Here is a 17017-nt window from a genome sequence, read left to right on the forward strand (position 1 = left end):
AGTACTTTTAGTAGGTATGTGAACTGTAACAACAAATGGAAGTGGAGATGGGGAAAGGAAAAAATTCTCAAAATGACCCATACATCTCCCAAATAGAAAAGTACTAAGAAGGGAACAGTTATTGTTGTGGCTACTAAAGGGAGCATATTATTAGGGCTTGTTGCCAGTTATATGTCAGAGAGCACCAATCCATCAATCAACCACCATTATCAAGTTAGATTTTAATTTTATTGGAGAGTGGAGGAAACTCTATGTTTGAATAGTTGGTTTGTTTTTTTTTCCCTTTTCCAGGACAGTTATAAAAGTGGAAAAATAAAAATGATCAGGATTAGATTTCTTCCTTAGAAAACAATATAGGAAGTCTTTGGAAATGTATACCTGGATGGAGTTTTCAACAATAGGCTAGCCACTATTGATAGTTTATTTTTTGAATGCTCTAGCTTCCTGGTATTTATTACATTTTCTCTCAGAACCCAGGTCCACCCTTTTCATTTTTGATATGGTTTACTTTTTTTCACAAAAACAATTCCTAGTTTTATTAATTCAATGATTTTCTTATATTTGCTTTTATTAATCATATCTTTAATTTTTAGTATTTCTAATTTGGTATTTAATTAGGTCTTTGAATTTATTTTTTCTAGTTTAAAAAAAATTGTTACATATTACGTATGTAGCAAATGGCAGATTTCTGTAAAGGACCTATGGCCACTGAGAAAAAGGTAGTCTTCTCTATTCCCAATCAATTCTCTCCAGATACCTATCATACCTAACAACTATTTATCTCTTTAACTTCTAATTTATTTTTGCTTAGATTCATCAAGTTCTGAGAGGGGAATTTGGAAGTCCTCCACTACTATAGTTCTGCTATTTATTTCTGCCTGTAATTCATTTAGCTTTTCAATATGTTTTTATTCCATACATGGGACTTATTTTACACTCATGTAAACAGTATATCCATTCTGTTTTCATTTTAAGGGCAAGTTCATCCCATTCATTCAGTTTACAATTACTTGTGTATTTCTCTTCATCCTATTTTCATTTGTCCTTCTTTCTCTTTTTATCCTATCACTCCTCAGAAATAAAATTTACTTCTGATTTACTTGCCTTTCTAATCCTCACCTCTTCGCAGGATCTCATAACTCATTCCTTTACCTTCCTGTTTTTAAGAGCTTATACTCTTCAAAATGTGATTCCCTCTTTAATCCAGTTCCAATGTTTCTAGCACCACCTGCCCTCAACTTTCTCCTCCCCTGTACCGAAACATTTCTTCAATTCACACCTCCCTACCCTGTTTTTTAGGATTATCCCACCGTGATCAACTCAACCAAGTCTTTTATGCTCTTTGTATGCTCTTTCAACCCATTAGCAGGTTGAATAACGTTAGGAACTAAAGATAACATTTTCTCATATGAGAAGTTTGACCTTCTTAAATCCCTTATAATTATTTTTTTCATATTTACTTTCTTATGTTTTTTCTTGATTCTTCTAGGTCAAATTTTCTGTTCAGTTTATTTTTTCCTCAAGAATACCTAAAATTTATTTTTCCCCCCTTGTAGGATTACACTGTTTTGCTGGGCAGGTTGGTTATTCTTGGTGGCAAACCCAGCTCCTTTGCTCTTAAGAAATATCATGCCCCATCTCTAGTTTTTAATGTAGGAGCTGCTAAATCGTATATTAGCCTGACTGTAATTCCACAATATTTAAACTTTCTAGTATTTTCTCCTTGACTTAGGAGCTTTGAAACTTAACTCCTGCCATCTAACTACCCTGAGTTTGTGAACAGTATAACGAACAACCAGAAGTGGTCACTTGTATTCAGTTGTAATTATGTAAAATATGGTCGTTGTTTCCAGCTCAATGGAATTATGAAGTGCAAATTATTCTAATTGGAAACAAGCTGTGCTTGTATGGCCTTGGCCAATCATTTAATCTATCTGGACTTCAGTTCCCTCATCTGTAAAATAAAAGGGTTGGATTAGAGTTGACAGATTTCAGCTATAAACCAGTGATCCTCAAAATGTTATTATAGTCTTACCTTACCATTTAAGAGAGATTAGACTCTGCCTTTTGATTTATTGTGTATCCCCCACAGTACTTGGCATGATTCATCAAAAAGGTGTAAGACATCCCTACAAGTGAGGGGCAGAAACCAACCCCCTCCCACACCCCCATGTTTGAATGTTGGTAAGACTATCTCACTCCTTCCCCCTGCCCACAATCTCCCAGAGCCTTTTGCCTTTGGAAGCAATTCATGGTATTAGCCACTTCTTCAATCTAAAATTTAGGCAGGAACAGACTACTGACCGATGAACACTTTCTTGTAGATGGTACCAATATCGATGACACTGATACAAATCCTCACACTCTAATCTGTTTTTCTTCTAAGAAAGTGAATCCGCTTAAATGTAGAAGGGCATGTTGTCGTTAACATTAGAAAGTAATGGCAACAAAGGACAATATTAATCTAGGTTAATATATCTGACTTACACTTTCAGTGTGACAATTGGGAGCAATGGCTGATGTTACAAAGAGCAAATTTAAAGTAGAACTGTCCAATGGGCTGCTTTATGAGTTCAAGGCTTTCTTCTCCTTGGAGGTCTTCAAACAGCAGGTGTTGATTGTTAATGGATCCCTTTCGTGCTGGTTTGGGCTAGACTGAGGTTCCTTCCAAGTATTAAATTCTGTGTCTCATCAGTCATTCATTTGCCATGCCCAGAAACTATGTGCATGTTCAGTTCTGGTCCTAAATCTCCTTTTGTGGGAGGATAGCCACCCCTCTCTGAACATGGCAGCTGAATACCAACCAAACCCTGGGCATTGTTTTCACACAAATAATTTGTCTTACATAAATAATCTGTGTCTTTTCACAGGATTTGCAAGTCTTCTTTTTCACTGAGATTTCTATTTTCCACTTAAAAGTTTCTAGGTTCATAATAAAGGCAGCTAGGTGGTGAAGTGGACAGAGTGGAGTCAAAAAGACTCTTCTTCCTGAGTTTAAATCCAGCCTCATTTACTAGCTGTGACCCTGAGCAAATCATTCAACCTTGTTTGCCTCCACTCTTCATCTAAAAATTGAAATGGAGAAGGAAATGGCAAAACTATCCAATGTCTTTTCCAAGAAAACCCCAAATGGGGTCACAAAGACTTGGGACATGGCAGAAATGATGGAACAACAAAACCTCATGATAGAGAATATAGTACTTGTATTAATATAGCTTACTATCCCTCCCCCAACCTACAATTCATATAACATTGATAGATGACTATCACAAGAATTGACAAATCTTATCTTAAACATACAAGATGCATTTTAAATAAATATCTACAAAGAATTATCAATATGCCCAGTAACAAAGAGGTTGGATGACTTGATCAGATCCACAGGAAGAAATACCAATCTAGTTGAATTTGCATTTACCTATAAGTCACTACACAAGAGATGGCACTGAGGCTAAGATTCATAACAAATACTATTGTTACAACCCAACAAGAACCGCTGAATGATGAATCATTAACACACTATGGTTGCATCTGAAGTTTAAAAAAATGTTCTTTTTTGCAAATACCTTTGTTGGCATGGATAAGAAATATTTAATTAAAGTCCAAGAGCAATTCTATGTGGCTGATCAAGCATTTCCAATACAATACAAAACCCAGGTAATACACAACCCTGTGCCACATAATTAGGATGTCAGTTTAAATGAGATAAACCAATTCAGATGGGCGTCACTTGACAAAGAATATGTGCTGTCATACTTTTAGGTGGGTGGCACCTGGATGGTGGTTTGTTCTCTCTAAATCTGTTTCTGATCATTACCATTAACTCTAGGCAGAAATAATTCAAACTATGCTTGCACAAAAGTGACAAGCAAATTATGGTGGGTGAAATGTTATCAATCATTTATTTAGCTTTCTTCTAACAGCTGTCATTTTTCCCCCCTTCAGAAATAGAAGCTGGGTTTAATTCAAAATGATTCACATTCCAACTGTCCCTCCAAGTTATGCCCCTTAATTGGAATCAAGGCAGTTTTTAACCCAATTTCTTAAGGGAAGGAAAAGTTATAAAATCATTCTGCCTATGTCTATTTTACTTTCCTACCTTGTCTGCACCCTGCTGCAAACAAAATAATATTGAGAAATTGTCAAGGTGACACCAACTGATGATATCAGAAGGTATAATGTGACCTCTATATGAAAGTAGGTTTTGTTAGATCAATTTGTCTTCCTTTTTGTTCCTGAGATGAAGCCAAATGTTTGTCCATTTTATTTTGTCTTTTGAAGTTGCACATCTTTGTATTTACATCTGACACTGAATAAAGGAGAACAGAAACAGTGGCTGTGGCAGGAGCTTTAACACTTGGGGTTTATGAGCCATCCTCTGGCATAGGAAAGAGTTTCAACATTTCCACCTCCAGAGGATGCAAGTTTCCTGTTATAATTAATGAATGCAAAGGGCCGCCCAGGTCCACAGTTGCCATCTGCTGTAAGGTGCCAGCAGCAATCTTCTGCTCCTCAGATCCCACCCTGGCCAGGCCCACACACATTGTCTCCTCGGTGATAGCTGTGAAATAAGAACAAGTATTTTAAACTAAGTCAGAACCGAGCTCTACCCAATATCCTGTCCTTAATAGTTGTGCTAAAGGGTACTATGTGCCACAACCCATATGGCTCTTTAACATGCCCTGAACACTTTTTATCTTCTCCCTCCACAACTCTGAATGAGTAGTCTTGCGTCCTCCTCTTCATCTTTGCCTCCCAAGAACCCTGGCATTCATGAATGAGCATATGAGGAATCACCTCCAGCAAAAGACCTTTCTTTATTCCTCTAGTTTATTATTAGCCCACTCACCCTTTTCCTTTTAGCAGAATATAAATATCTTGAGGTCAGGAACTGATTAAGCACTGATTAAAAATGCTTGCTGAACTAACCTGAATTAAGAATTGTGAAGTACTTACAATAAATAGATTTTATCACCTCTTTGTTACTGATGAGGAAACAGAAGTTGGGAAAATATGAGTTGGAAAACATCAGAGTGGAAATATGTACTAGGGAGTTGGAGACGTGGCCCTAGAGCTCAGGGATAGCCAGCTATGGACCCCTGGGAGTCCTCTATATAGAAAGGGTGGCTGAAAACACGTGGGAAGCTGATGAAATCAACAAGAGGATATAGAGGGAGAAGAGGAGGACCCAGGATTGAACCGGGGGCATATATATTTAAATGGGGGGGAATAGAGATGCTGATCCTGCAAAGAGTCAGTCTGACAAAGAGGAGGAGAACCATGGTGTGACAGTGTCATGAAAACCCAGGAAGGAGAGAGAAGGTTGAGGACTGTGAAAAGGCCTTACAATAAAGATATCACTGCTGACCTCAGCAGTGCAATTTCAGTTGGAAAAGAAAAGGAACCACATTGTAAGAGCTAGAGAAGTGAATGGGAGGTGAGGGAAAGGAGGCAGCGGTGGAGATACCTTTCTCCCAGAAGTCTGGCTATGTAAGCTAAGTACTGTCTGTTAAGATGACAAGTGGAATGAACTGTTTGTGCGGTTCATAAACATGGAATACGGCATATAACATCACATTTCTTGGCTATTTTTTCTATTCCTTTTAAAAGAATTCTTTATTATACGGGATGGATGAAAGGGAGGAGGTAGGGGAAAGAAAACAGTGGCATATAAAGGCAATATAATAAATGATATACATAAAATATTCATAAAAATTTTAAATGAAGATTAGGTTAAAAAAAATGTTCATGAGGGAGAATGGGTGAGACTGGTCGTGTAGGTGGCTTAAGAAATGAGAAAGTTTAAAATAGCCACTGTGGGGATGATCAGAATGGGACTTCTAACCTTTACACCAAAGAATCCACACTAAAACATACCAACGAGGGGGCAGGGTAATATATCTGGATAGAATGAACCTCAGAGGAAGAAAGGCTGCTGAGTAAATGTGGCAGGGGGAGGGTCTTTAATTGGCAGGAGGAAGATCTAGAAGCAAGCCCACTCCCTCTGATCACATATAGAGGAATCCAAAAGACCATATTATCAAAGTGCTAGAGGAAATGGCAGGGGAGCAACATTAGGAGAGAGTAAAGTTTCTGTAGTTCCAAGGAGATGGAAAGAGAAAAAGAGAAAGTTTTAAAATCAAAGGCTGTTCACCACTGCCCTAGGATCTATTAAATTCAAGAAACATTTATGTACTTGAAACATGAGACTGGCTAATTTTAGTCACTAACAGTAGTTAATTTGACTCACTGGGCTTTAAGATGAAGGAGAGACAGAAATTTTAGGTTTTGTTAGTCAAGTAAAAAAATTGTCCTCCAATTCCTCTACTTTCAACCTTACCCCAAACTAGAAGTAATCCGTATGAATCCAGAAATTTGAAAAAAGGACCAATTTGCATGATGCGAACACATTATGTAAACTATGAATACTGGAAACCCAGCACAATGTTTGCATCATCACTGAGTAACTAGTGATAGGAATATACTTAGTATCACCAGTTACTGAAAAGTTTCTAAATTAATCCCTTTTTGTAAGGATATGTCAGGAAATAGTGGTCGAGTCGAGTCAGCCAGCTATCTTAAAACAGAAGTTGGGAAGGGGAGGGGGGATCCTGAATCCCACGCTCTTCCTGACCTCAGGAGCAGATAATAAGAAAGTAAAGCAAATATAATTTACAAGGACTATTCTCTCTCCTTTCCCATTGTTCCCTTTTCAGTGGAATTACTTTGTAAGACCTGAATTCTTGAGATACTTTTGTAAGTTAAATGTATGTTAATAGTATCTTCAGTATACCTCAGTATACAGTACAATAGGTAGCTTATGTGTTTTAAGAATAAATTAAAAGAAGTGATAAATGGCTAGCAGAATTATTTCATCTTGCTGGGCTCAAGTTTCTTCCTCTGTAAAATGAGGAGGTAGGGTTAGATGATCTCTACAAGTATTTTCCAACTATAATAACTTAAGATTCTGTGAATACTACCAACAGCCCTAGGAGTTAAAGAATCTAAAAAATCTAGAACTATCAATGATTCCATCTGAAGTAATGTCAAGGGGTTAATGAGGCCAGTAATTGGGAACTATTGCATGTTAAGCAGAGAATGGCTGGCAATTTGTCAGGGATGTTGCAGACAGGATTCAAGCTTCAAACTAGCTAAAGACCTATAAAGTCCCTTGTCAAACTTGAAGAGATCTAAGTAAGCACCTGGCTCCTCTCCGCGAGCTCTCTGGTTTTGAACAATCTCCAGAAGTTGCTGGGCTGCTTGGTTCACAGTCATGAATCGTGGAGGCTCATAGATCTTCCTTCCCCTACAAGTATAAACCAGATTTCACTCTTCATAACCATTAAACCACATATTTCATTAAGCACTACATGGCCCACACACTATTTGAAGTCTTGGGCAAAACCCACGCTGAACACAACTAACTGGCTAGACTTTCAGGGTTATCTCTTATACCTTTAACAGTATTTATTATATCACTTGACGTCAATTCAACATAAAATCAGTAGATGCACTGAGCAAAAATAATTAAAAATATGTCTGGACAGACTAGGCTTAGCTTTGCTAAGGATACTGAGGAACTCAACCTGTATATTGGTAATTTTTATGATTATTTTAAGTCATATTCTTCTTTTTACTACTTCTAACTTGGAGAGTCAATTTCTAGACAAAAACTTAGATGGGTCATTTTTATTTTAGCAAGTAGTAGGGATAAACTATGTATAATCAATGCTTAGAAAAAATTTTAAGATATTGGTTATAACTATAATAAGTCAATTTTTTCTTAACCACATTCAATAGTTGTGTCTTTTTTCATAAATAACAGTAAAAGTATGAAAAGATTCAAAAAATATGCCCACATTTTCAAAGCAATAACTTACTTTATTAGATTTTCCAAAGACAGTTCCTTTATTTGGAGGTCTGTAGAAAGGGAGGAAAAAAAATTACTTTATTTGCCACTGTTAAATCTCATTAAATGGCCACCTGACTTTAGTGGTCTTATGCTGTCCAATTTGGCAAAACACAGGTCAAATAAATAAAAAGAATGCTAATAACTCATGGAGAAGACCTTACGCATTGCTAATTCATAACTTAAAAGGAAGCTGCCAAGCTTTGCAGGGAAACATGCAAATGAGAGAATGTTCAAAGGTCATCAATCATCACTGCATAATTCTAAGCTAAAGACAAATAGAAGTTGTGCCTTGGACTGAGCTCTGGAAAAGAAAATTTCCTCTCTCTGTGGTCTTGGGTGAACTACCCTTTATCTAAGAGCAACTCAAAATTACTGTATTCACTTGATTGGGAATTGCATATTCCCTTGAATATGACCCTCATATAGTTGGAAATATAGTTAAGAACTGTACAAGGTTTTCTCTAGTCTGGAATGTCAGTATCAACAAATTCAAAATGAGACACAAAAGTCTATTGCCTTTAAAATAAAGGCTGTGTCTAATGAAATGGTAGGACAAACTAAGGTCAGAATTCAAACTATCACTTATCACCTCATGGGGGCAGCCTTTCCCAATCCTGACTTGTCAGCTTCTTAGTGATGTTTCAGGGAAGTGACAGCTACAATACCAAAACATGAAATATGATAATTTATAAACATTGACAATGTTTGACCCTCATTCACTGACTGGTCAGCCAAACTATTTGTTCAAAAGGTAAAAAGGCAGACTTGTTTTCCACTTTCATAGGATAAACAATTCAGTTAAAATTTTTTGTTTTCCTTAAAGTAAATGAAAATATATTTGTGAGAGGATTTTTGTGGTCTTCTTAAATGATCAAAAAATAACTCATTACATAAAAAATAAATTCATATAAATAGACACCTAAAGAATAAATCTTAAGGAGCAATTTCTAAGGATTTAAGAAAACTCAGGAAAAACTTTGAACTGAAGTTTAAAGTATTATTGCTTCTTAGCAGTTCCATTTGTATGATGCATCAGCAGTTATACACCTGCAATTCAACAGGTTCTCTATACAGCCACTAAATCGACTTCAATACATTTCACTTTTAAAAATATTTCTGTAAGATTTTCTTAACCAGTAAAGATGGTAAAATGGTAATATCATAGTATAGTCAAACTTTTACTTATTTTACATTAAAAATAAATTCATTATGTTGTACTTATACCATTTAATGTAATATTGTTTGATTCTAACCTACTTTATAGCCTTATTTCATATTGCTTTTATTCACACACGAATAATATTTAGCCAGTCTTGTTCAATTATGTAGCCTTGAATTATACCTCACCCCCTAATGAAGTTTTCCCATAGCACTTTATCTTCTATTATACTTTTCTTTATATATACTATACGAAAGATGAATCTAGATCAATTTTCATGTTCAAATTTTCAGTATCTTATAATTAGTCAACAAGCATTTAATTAACTGCCTAGCATGCATAAGGCACTAGAGATAACTAGACAAAAATAAAAAGTCCCTACCCTATGGGAATTCATATTTTATAAGAGAAGACAATATTTATTGCAAAATATGCATAAAACAGGTTCAAAGAAAAAATGAGAAAGAGAAGGAATGTGAGAAGTATCAGGGAAGGATTCTGGGTAGGAGTCATATAGGCAGTGTCTGGAAGGAGACAAAGAAGTCTAAGAAGAGGAAGTGCATTCCAGGCATGGGTGAGACAAAGGTGTTAAGCTGAAGAGAATGATGTAAAGAGGGCTGCAGGGCAAGTGTTGGGGAGCCAGTGTGGGAAGAGAAGATGCTCTGTATATAGTAAGGGATAGATTCCAAGACGGAAGGTAAGGGTTTTTAAAAAGGGGTGTATGGAGTGCTCAGGGAGGGGTAGTATCTCTGGTATGGAGGGCTTGTCGGCTCTCCAGCCTCTAACCCCCACCTGACACCCAGCTCTCACTTGTGGCTCCCAGGAGCTGCTAGCATGCGGCAGCGGCCACACCCCAGGCAACGGCTTCGACAGGCTGGCCAAACCTTGTGAGGGTAGCCATCAGGTCGCTGACCCCTGGTGAACCAGGGCTTTGCTCACCCAGCATGTGAAGACTGCTTTGGCCAAACAGACAGAAGAAACCAATAAGAAGGTTCAACGGCTGAGAGGGTGACGCAGCAAAGCACTGTGGAGTGCTTAGGGCGTGTTGGAGCACAAAGGAAAACACGGCCATCCAATGCAGCTGAGGAAGTCTCCAGGTGTAACGACTTTTTGTGCCACTGGACCCAGGCTTCCAACGCTGAGAGAGTGGGACTGTCTCTGTGCATCGACTTTTCCACTTAAATCTCTTTCACGCACAAGTGTCTTTGTGCACACTCATCTATCCTAACCCCGTCCACCCTCTTCAAGACCTGTGGCGATGGGGGAGTGGTGATGCAACAGGTGGAGGTGACCACTGGCAGTTGTAGTCACGATCTTGCATGTAAGCGGCCCATGGACCAGTGGTTGCTCGGCCCTGTGGGCAGCAGGGACGTTCGGCAGCATCCTGGGCGACTGAGCAGCCCTCTCTAGGACAGCACTGCTCACCCTAATCAAGGGAGGGGACTAGAAAAGGTGTCCCAAACATTGCCTGCCCTACAAACACCTGGTCAGCACACTGTGGCTAGCGGGTCATCCCCTTTAAGAGGTCGAAATCAAAGAAAAAATACAAAGAAACTCCTACTAGGAGCATGGAACATCAGGACATTACTTGACAGAGAGAATACCCCAAGACCTGAGAGAAGAACAGCTCTAAACGGTAAAGAACTGGCGTGATATAACATCGACATCGCAGCCCTAAGCAAAACACGCTTACCAGAAGAGGTATCACTCAGCGAACCCACCACTGGATACACCTTCTTCTGGAAAGGTAGAGCCTCAAATGAAGACAGAATCCACGGTGTTGGCCTGGCCATCAAGACCAGTTTGCTCAAACAGCTGCCAGACTTGCCTGTGGGCATCAGTGAGAGGCTCATGAAGATCTGTTTGCCTCTTAGCAAAGACCGGTATGCCACAATCATCAGTGCATATGCCCCAACACTGACCAGCACAGAGGAGACCATAGAGCAGTTCTACTCTGACCTGAGTGCCGTCCTGCACTCAGTGCCCACAAATGACAAGCTGATACTACTGGGAGACTTCAATGCCTGCGTTGGCCAGGACCATGAAAGATGGAAAGGAGTGCTCGGCAAACATGGCGTGGGCAAAATGAACAACAACGGCCTACTGCTCCTCAGCAAATGCTCAGAGTTTGAACTCACCATCACGAACACTGTGTTCAGAATGGTGAACAAATATAAAACAACGTGGATGCACCCATGATCAAAACAGTGGCATCTCATTGACTACATCATTGTATGCCGGCGAGACATCCAGGATGTAAAGATCACCAGAGCTATGAGAGGAGCTGAATGCTGGACAGACCACCGATTGGTTAGAGCAACTCTTCAAATGTGCATTGTGCCTCGCCATCCAAAATGTGCCCAGACAGTTCGTGCATTTTACAACGTGAGTCGTCTTAGAGATCCATCTTATTTGCAAACATTCCAGTCCTGCCTGGACAACAAGCTGTCTGCCAAGGGACCACTCACTGGAAGCTCAACCGAGAAATGGAACCAGTTCAGAGACGCAGTGAAGGAAACATCAAAGGCAGTCCTAGGCCCCAAACAATGCAACCACCAGGACTGGTTTGATGAGAACAACACTGCTATTGAAGACCTATTGAGCAAGAAGAACAAAGCCTTTATGGAGTGGCAAAATAACCCAAACTCTGCTCCTAAAAAGGACAGATTCAAGTCTCTCCAAGCCACGGCGCAGTGTGAGATCAGGAAGATGCAAGACTGATGGTGGGAAAAAAGGCAGAAGAAATCCAGCGGTTTGCTAAAACTACAAACAACTTTTCAGTGCCCTCAAGACTGTCAATGGGCCATTAAAACCCACCACCACTCCCTTGCTATCCTCTGATGGCGACACTCTCATAAAAGATAAAAAAGGCATCAGCAACAGGTGGAAAGAACACTTCAGTCAGCTTCTCAACCGACCCTCTTCAGTCGACCAAAGTGCCCTTGACCAGATCCCCCAAAACCGCTCCATTGAACAACTTGACGTCCCTCCTTCAATAGAAGAAGTCCAAAAAGCCATTCAACAAATGAGTGCAGGCAAGGCACCCGGTAAAGATGGGATCCCAACCGAGGTGTACAAGGCCTTAAATGGAAAGGCGATCCAAGCATTCCACATAGTGCTGACCAGCATATGGGAAGAGGAAGACATGCCCCCAGAACTCAGAGATGCCTCCATCGTAGCCCTATACAAGAATAAAGGCTCACGAGCAGCCTGTGACAACTACAGAGGCATCTCACTACTCTCCACTGCTGGAAAGATCCTCGCCCATGTTATACTCAACAGACTCCTGTCATCTGTTTCAGAGCAGAACCTGCCTGAATCACAATGTGGCTTCCGACCAGATCGCAGCACCACTGACATGGTCTTCACAGTGAGGCAAATGCAGGAAAAATGCCTTGAGCAGAACCTGAGTCTCTACATTGTCTTCATAGACCTGACAAAGGCGTTCGACACAGTGAAGAGGGACACATTGTGGGTGATCCTCAGCAAGCTCGGTTGCCCAGCAAAATTCGTCAAACTGATCCAGCTCTTTCATGTCGACATGACAGGGGAAGTCCTATCTGGTGGAGAGACTTCCGATCGCTTCAACATCTCCAATGGCGTGAAACAAGGCTGTGTCCTCGCTCCGGTACTATTCAACCTATTTTTCACCCAAGTATTACGACACGCTGTGATGGATCTAGACCTGACGTCTACATCAAATACCGACTGGATGGCTCACTATTTGACCTTTGCCACCTGACTGCAAAAACAAAGACAACAGAGAGACTCATCCTGGAAGCTCTCTTTGCAGATGACTGTGCTCTCATGGCCCACCAAGAAAATCATCTCCAAACCATTGTGGGCAGGTTCTCCACCGCAACAAAACTGTTTGGCCTGACTATCAGCCTCAGCAAAACAGAGGTGCTGTTCCAACCTGCACTAGGGAGGCCAACGAACCAGCCATACATTACAATCGACAGCACACAGCTTTCTAACGTCAATACTTTCAAGTACCTGGGCAGCACCATCGCCAATGACGGGTCCCTAGACCACGAGATTAATGCCAGGATCCAAAAGGCCAGCCAGGCACTCGGGCGGCTGCGCTGCAAAGTCCTCCAACACAGAGGTGTAAGCACTGCGACGAAGCTCAAAGTGTACAACGCAGTGGTCCTCAGTTCGCTCCTGTACAGTTGTGAAACATGGACACTGTACTGGAAGCACATGAAACAGCTGGAGCAATTCCACCAACGCTCTCTCTGGTCAATCATGAGGATCCGATGGCAGGACCGAATCACCAACCAGGAAGTCCTCGACAGAGCCAACTCCACCAGCATCGAAGTCATGGTCCTCCAAACCCAGCTACGATGGTCAGAACACGTCATCCGCATGGACCCACAGCGAATACCAAGACAGGTATTCTATGGTGAACTGTCAGCTGGACTCAGGAAACAAGGCCGACCAAAGAAAAGATTCAAGGATCAGCTAAAGTCCAACTTGAAGTGGGCTGGCATTACACCAAAGCAACTAGAACTCGCTGCCTCTGACAGAAGCAGCTGGAGAACCCACATTAACCATGCCGCCACCACCTTTGAAGATGAGCGACGTCGACGTCTTGCCGCTGCGCGTGAACGCCGACATCAGGCCACAACTGCACCTCTGGTAACAACTAGCGTCCCATGCCCCGTATGCCACAAACTCTGCGCCTCAGCCTTTGGACTCCAAAGCCACATGAGGGTACACCGTAGATGAAACTGCACAAAGACAATAGTCATTCTGGATCACCGAGAGACTACCACTATATCTCTATTAGATTTTGAGATCCTTGAGAGCAGGTACTGTCTTTTGTCTCTTTTTGTGTTCCAGTACTTAAATTTACTAAGTCAACAAGTATTTCTGCCAAAAAACTTAATGGAATCCTACACTGAAGGAGATAATAATACTATTCTGCCCTGGGCAGGCTACAGGAGGAATACTGTGTTCAGTTCTGGGAGTCTTATTTTAGGAAGGAAATTGACAAACTAGGGTTTGCACTGAAATTGTGACCAGCATAGTGAGAATACTCAGCTAAGAGGACCAATTAAAAAAATGAGAATGTTTTGCCTTGAAAAGACATCAATGGGGATGTGACAGCTACTATCAGGAACTTATCCTACTCATTCACAATTACATCTACCTCTATTTCATTTTATATCTCTACCTTCTATTTATTTTCTAAACAAGCTGGAAAAAATTCAGCTTTCTCCTACATCCTTTTATAAACAGATTAAAAAAAAAAACTTTTATTAATCCTGCCACCTCCCTCAAGCTACCATCTTATAATCTGTCTTCCTATCTCAAAACCCTTGCAATTTGGCTTCTGACCTCACTAATCCTGAACTTGCTCTCTTAAAGGTCACCTATGATTGCTCAACTGCTAAATAACTATTCAGAATTCACATTCTGCAATATTTGACTCTGCTGCTACTCTCTAATTCCTGGAAACTCCTCTCAATGGGCTTCTGTGATGCTTTCTTCTGAGTCTCATTTTCCCTACCTTGCAAATCTTTTGTTGAATTGGCTGGTTCACTGTGCTTCTTACCCCTAGATGTGGGCATCCTCAAGAGCTCTGTGCTAAATAAAGTCACTTGTCTTTCCCTTCTCTGTTCCTTTATCCCATCCTACAGAGGCAATTAGCCTTCTATATGTGGTTGTTCTCTTAGTATTTCTAATTCAGTTTGCCCAAAACTAAACCCATCATCTTTTCTATTATAATTGTCCCACCTCTCAATTTCTCTATTTTTGTTGATTCAATTCATCAAATATTTGTTAAGTCTAAGGCCCTATGATCATGGCTTGAGGATACAAAGATAAAAATGAAACAGTTACATTATTCTAGCAGGTGGAAGGAAGGATTTAATAAGTAGAGAAATAAGTGCATACAAGGTAATATGAATGGCTCAGAGGTAAGAAATAGATGAATGCTATACATAGGAAAATAGTCAGTAGGTAAAATATATTAAGTGAAGTAACGGAGTCAGACTAGACAGCTAAGTGGGAACTGAGATAGTTAAAATTCCATGGCTAAAGGGTTTGTATTTTATTCACAAGGTAATTGGGAGCCACTGAAGATTTTTGTAAAGAGGGAAGGGCTAAAGAAAGACTGACATAAGAAGATATGTGTTTTAAAAACATCAAATTGGCAGCTATGTGGGAGATAGAAAGGGAAGAGACTGAAGGCAGGAGTCTTGACAGCCAGGCTAGAAACCTTAGAGCCATCTATACTCTTTCTCCTCTCTTACCTTCCACATCTAAACTATTGTCCATTAGTGTTAAATATACCTCTATAACATTTCTTATCTCTCCTTACACTGTTACCATGTTCCTTCAGCCCAAACTGTATTAATAGCCCACTTCCTTCCTCCAATATTCCTCTTCTCTAGCCATCTTTCAGAGATTCCAAAATTTCCTTGAAAATTCCAAATGGTTCTCCATCATCCAAAGCAAAGAATTCTTTACAAATTCTTTATTTGCGGTCCTTTACACCAGAGCTCCAATCAATTTCCCCCTCTTATTTGACATTATTTCTCTTAAAAGATTCTAGGCAAAGTGGACTGCCAAATATTTCCCAATCTGGTCCTATTGTATCCTACACCATCACGACTGTTGAATTGAAATTATAGAAATAGATTTGGACTTAATCTCTTTCCTAATCATTAAAAGCTGTCTCAAAATGGAATGGTTTACTTTAAGGAGTGGTGATATTCCTGATTTCCTGGAGATATACAAGAAGATCATGGACAACTTGTTACAGAAAAGATTCATGAGTCAATCAGGAAGTTAAACCACATGATCAAGTGTTTCCCAACTCTGGGATTCTAATATTTTACATATAATCCAAGAGGAAGAGGCCATGCCAGAAGGGGCTTCTAGTTCATCTAGCCCAATCTCTTCATTTTATAGATAAGGAAACTGAAGGCCAGAAGTTTAAATGACATGCCCAACATCAGGCAGGGAGGAAGTAGCAGAGCTTGGCTTTTAACACACACTATAATTCAAGAGGCAGGCATTTCCATTATATCATGGAGTCCTTCTAATCCTTTTGTAGGACTCAAAGCACAGTAGGCACTCCATGGTAATGATTGTGATTAACTATTCTATCTGCAATAGAAAAAAGCAATAAAATCAACTGAAACTAGGAAATGCTTTTCTCTTTCCTAGACACATCCTGTAGGCATATAGGTAACCAGTCTTGTCTTCCTACCTTCATCCTTTAGAGAAGGCTCTGAAGACATATCCATTTCCAATTCCAGCTATTTACCACTAGATTCTTCATCGTCATACCAAAAAAGAAAAAAGTCTGACTTAAAAGATCAAAATTCTTACCCAGTAAGCACAATGTGTGCAAGCCATTTTGTCTGTTTGCCTTCACTCTGTCGAAGAAGCTTTCTGGTTTCCAAGTCCTTGTCCAGAAAACAATGGATGCTACTTCTCCAAAATTATACAACTACAAAAGAAAGAATCAGAGATGGAATGGCATGCAAAACCTAGTTCACTAATGAATTGAGAAACAGATCTTTTATATAATTTATACTACAGGATTCCAAGTTAGGACTTTTGAATTTTACCTTTGATAGAAGAAACGATTCAAAACATACAAAGGGGTTTTTAAAAAAATCTTTTGTCTTCATTCCTTGCTTAATGGAAGCAACAAGTTGCCTCTCTGACACAAGAACAAATAAAGAATGAGCCATACTAAGCCATCTGTCCAAGCGATGACCCTTTAGGTCCTTGTTACATTCCTAGTCTACATGTTTTCTGATGTCTGTGTGTGAGAAAAAAATTAGAAAAAGACATAAGAGAAACTTGTTGCCTTGCAGAAGTAAATGAAATGCAGGAGCATTAACTCTTGGAATAACTAGAAAACTAGAGCTAGAGACTAAGCCATTCTTGCCCAAAGTTTATAGCTGTTTTTATTTCAAATGTGA

At 39.8% G+C, this 17017-nt stretch overlaps 1 protein-coding gene across 4 annotated transcripts in view; it reads right to left on the minus strand.

The window, feature by feature from the left end:
* Positions 1 to 3186: 3186 nt before the first annotated feature.
* Positions 3187 to 17017, minus strand: part of DPH5 (diphthamide biosynthesis 5) — a 39634-nt gene continuing 25803 nt past the window's right edge. For all 4 annotated transcript variants that reach the window (XM_003340463.4, XM_056819142.1, XM_016429049.2 and 1 more), the window contains exons 5-8: positions 16416 to 16536; positions 7881 to 7920; positions 7203 to 7306; positions 3187 to 4561 (exon numbers count right to left, since the gene is read on the minus strand). In XM_003340463.4, the coding sequence (XP_003340511.2) occupies positions 4365 to 4561; positions 7203 to 7306; positions 7881 to 7920; positions 16416 to 16536 (462 nt within the window). In that variant the 3' untranslated portion in view covers positions 3187 to 4364. The remainder of the gene's footprint in view (positions 4562 to 7202; positions 7307 to 7880; positions 7921 to 16415; positions 16537 to 17017) is intronic.

Source organism: Monodelphis domestica, chromosome 2 (assembly GCF_027887165.1).
Source record: "Monodelphis domestica isolate mMonDom1 chromosome 2, mMonDom1.pri, whole genome shotgun sequence".
Taxonomy (NCBI): Eukaryota; Metazoa; Chordata; class Mammalia; order Didelphimorphia; family Didelphidae; genus Monodelphis; species Monodelphis domestica.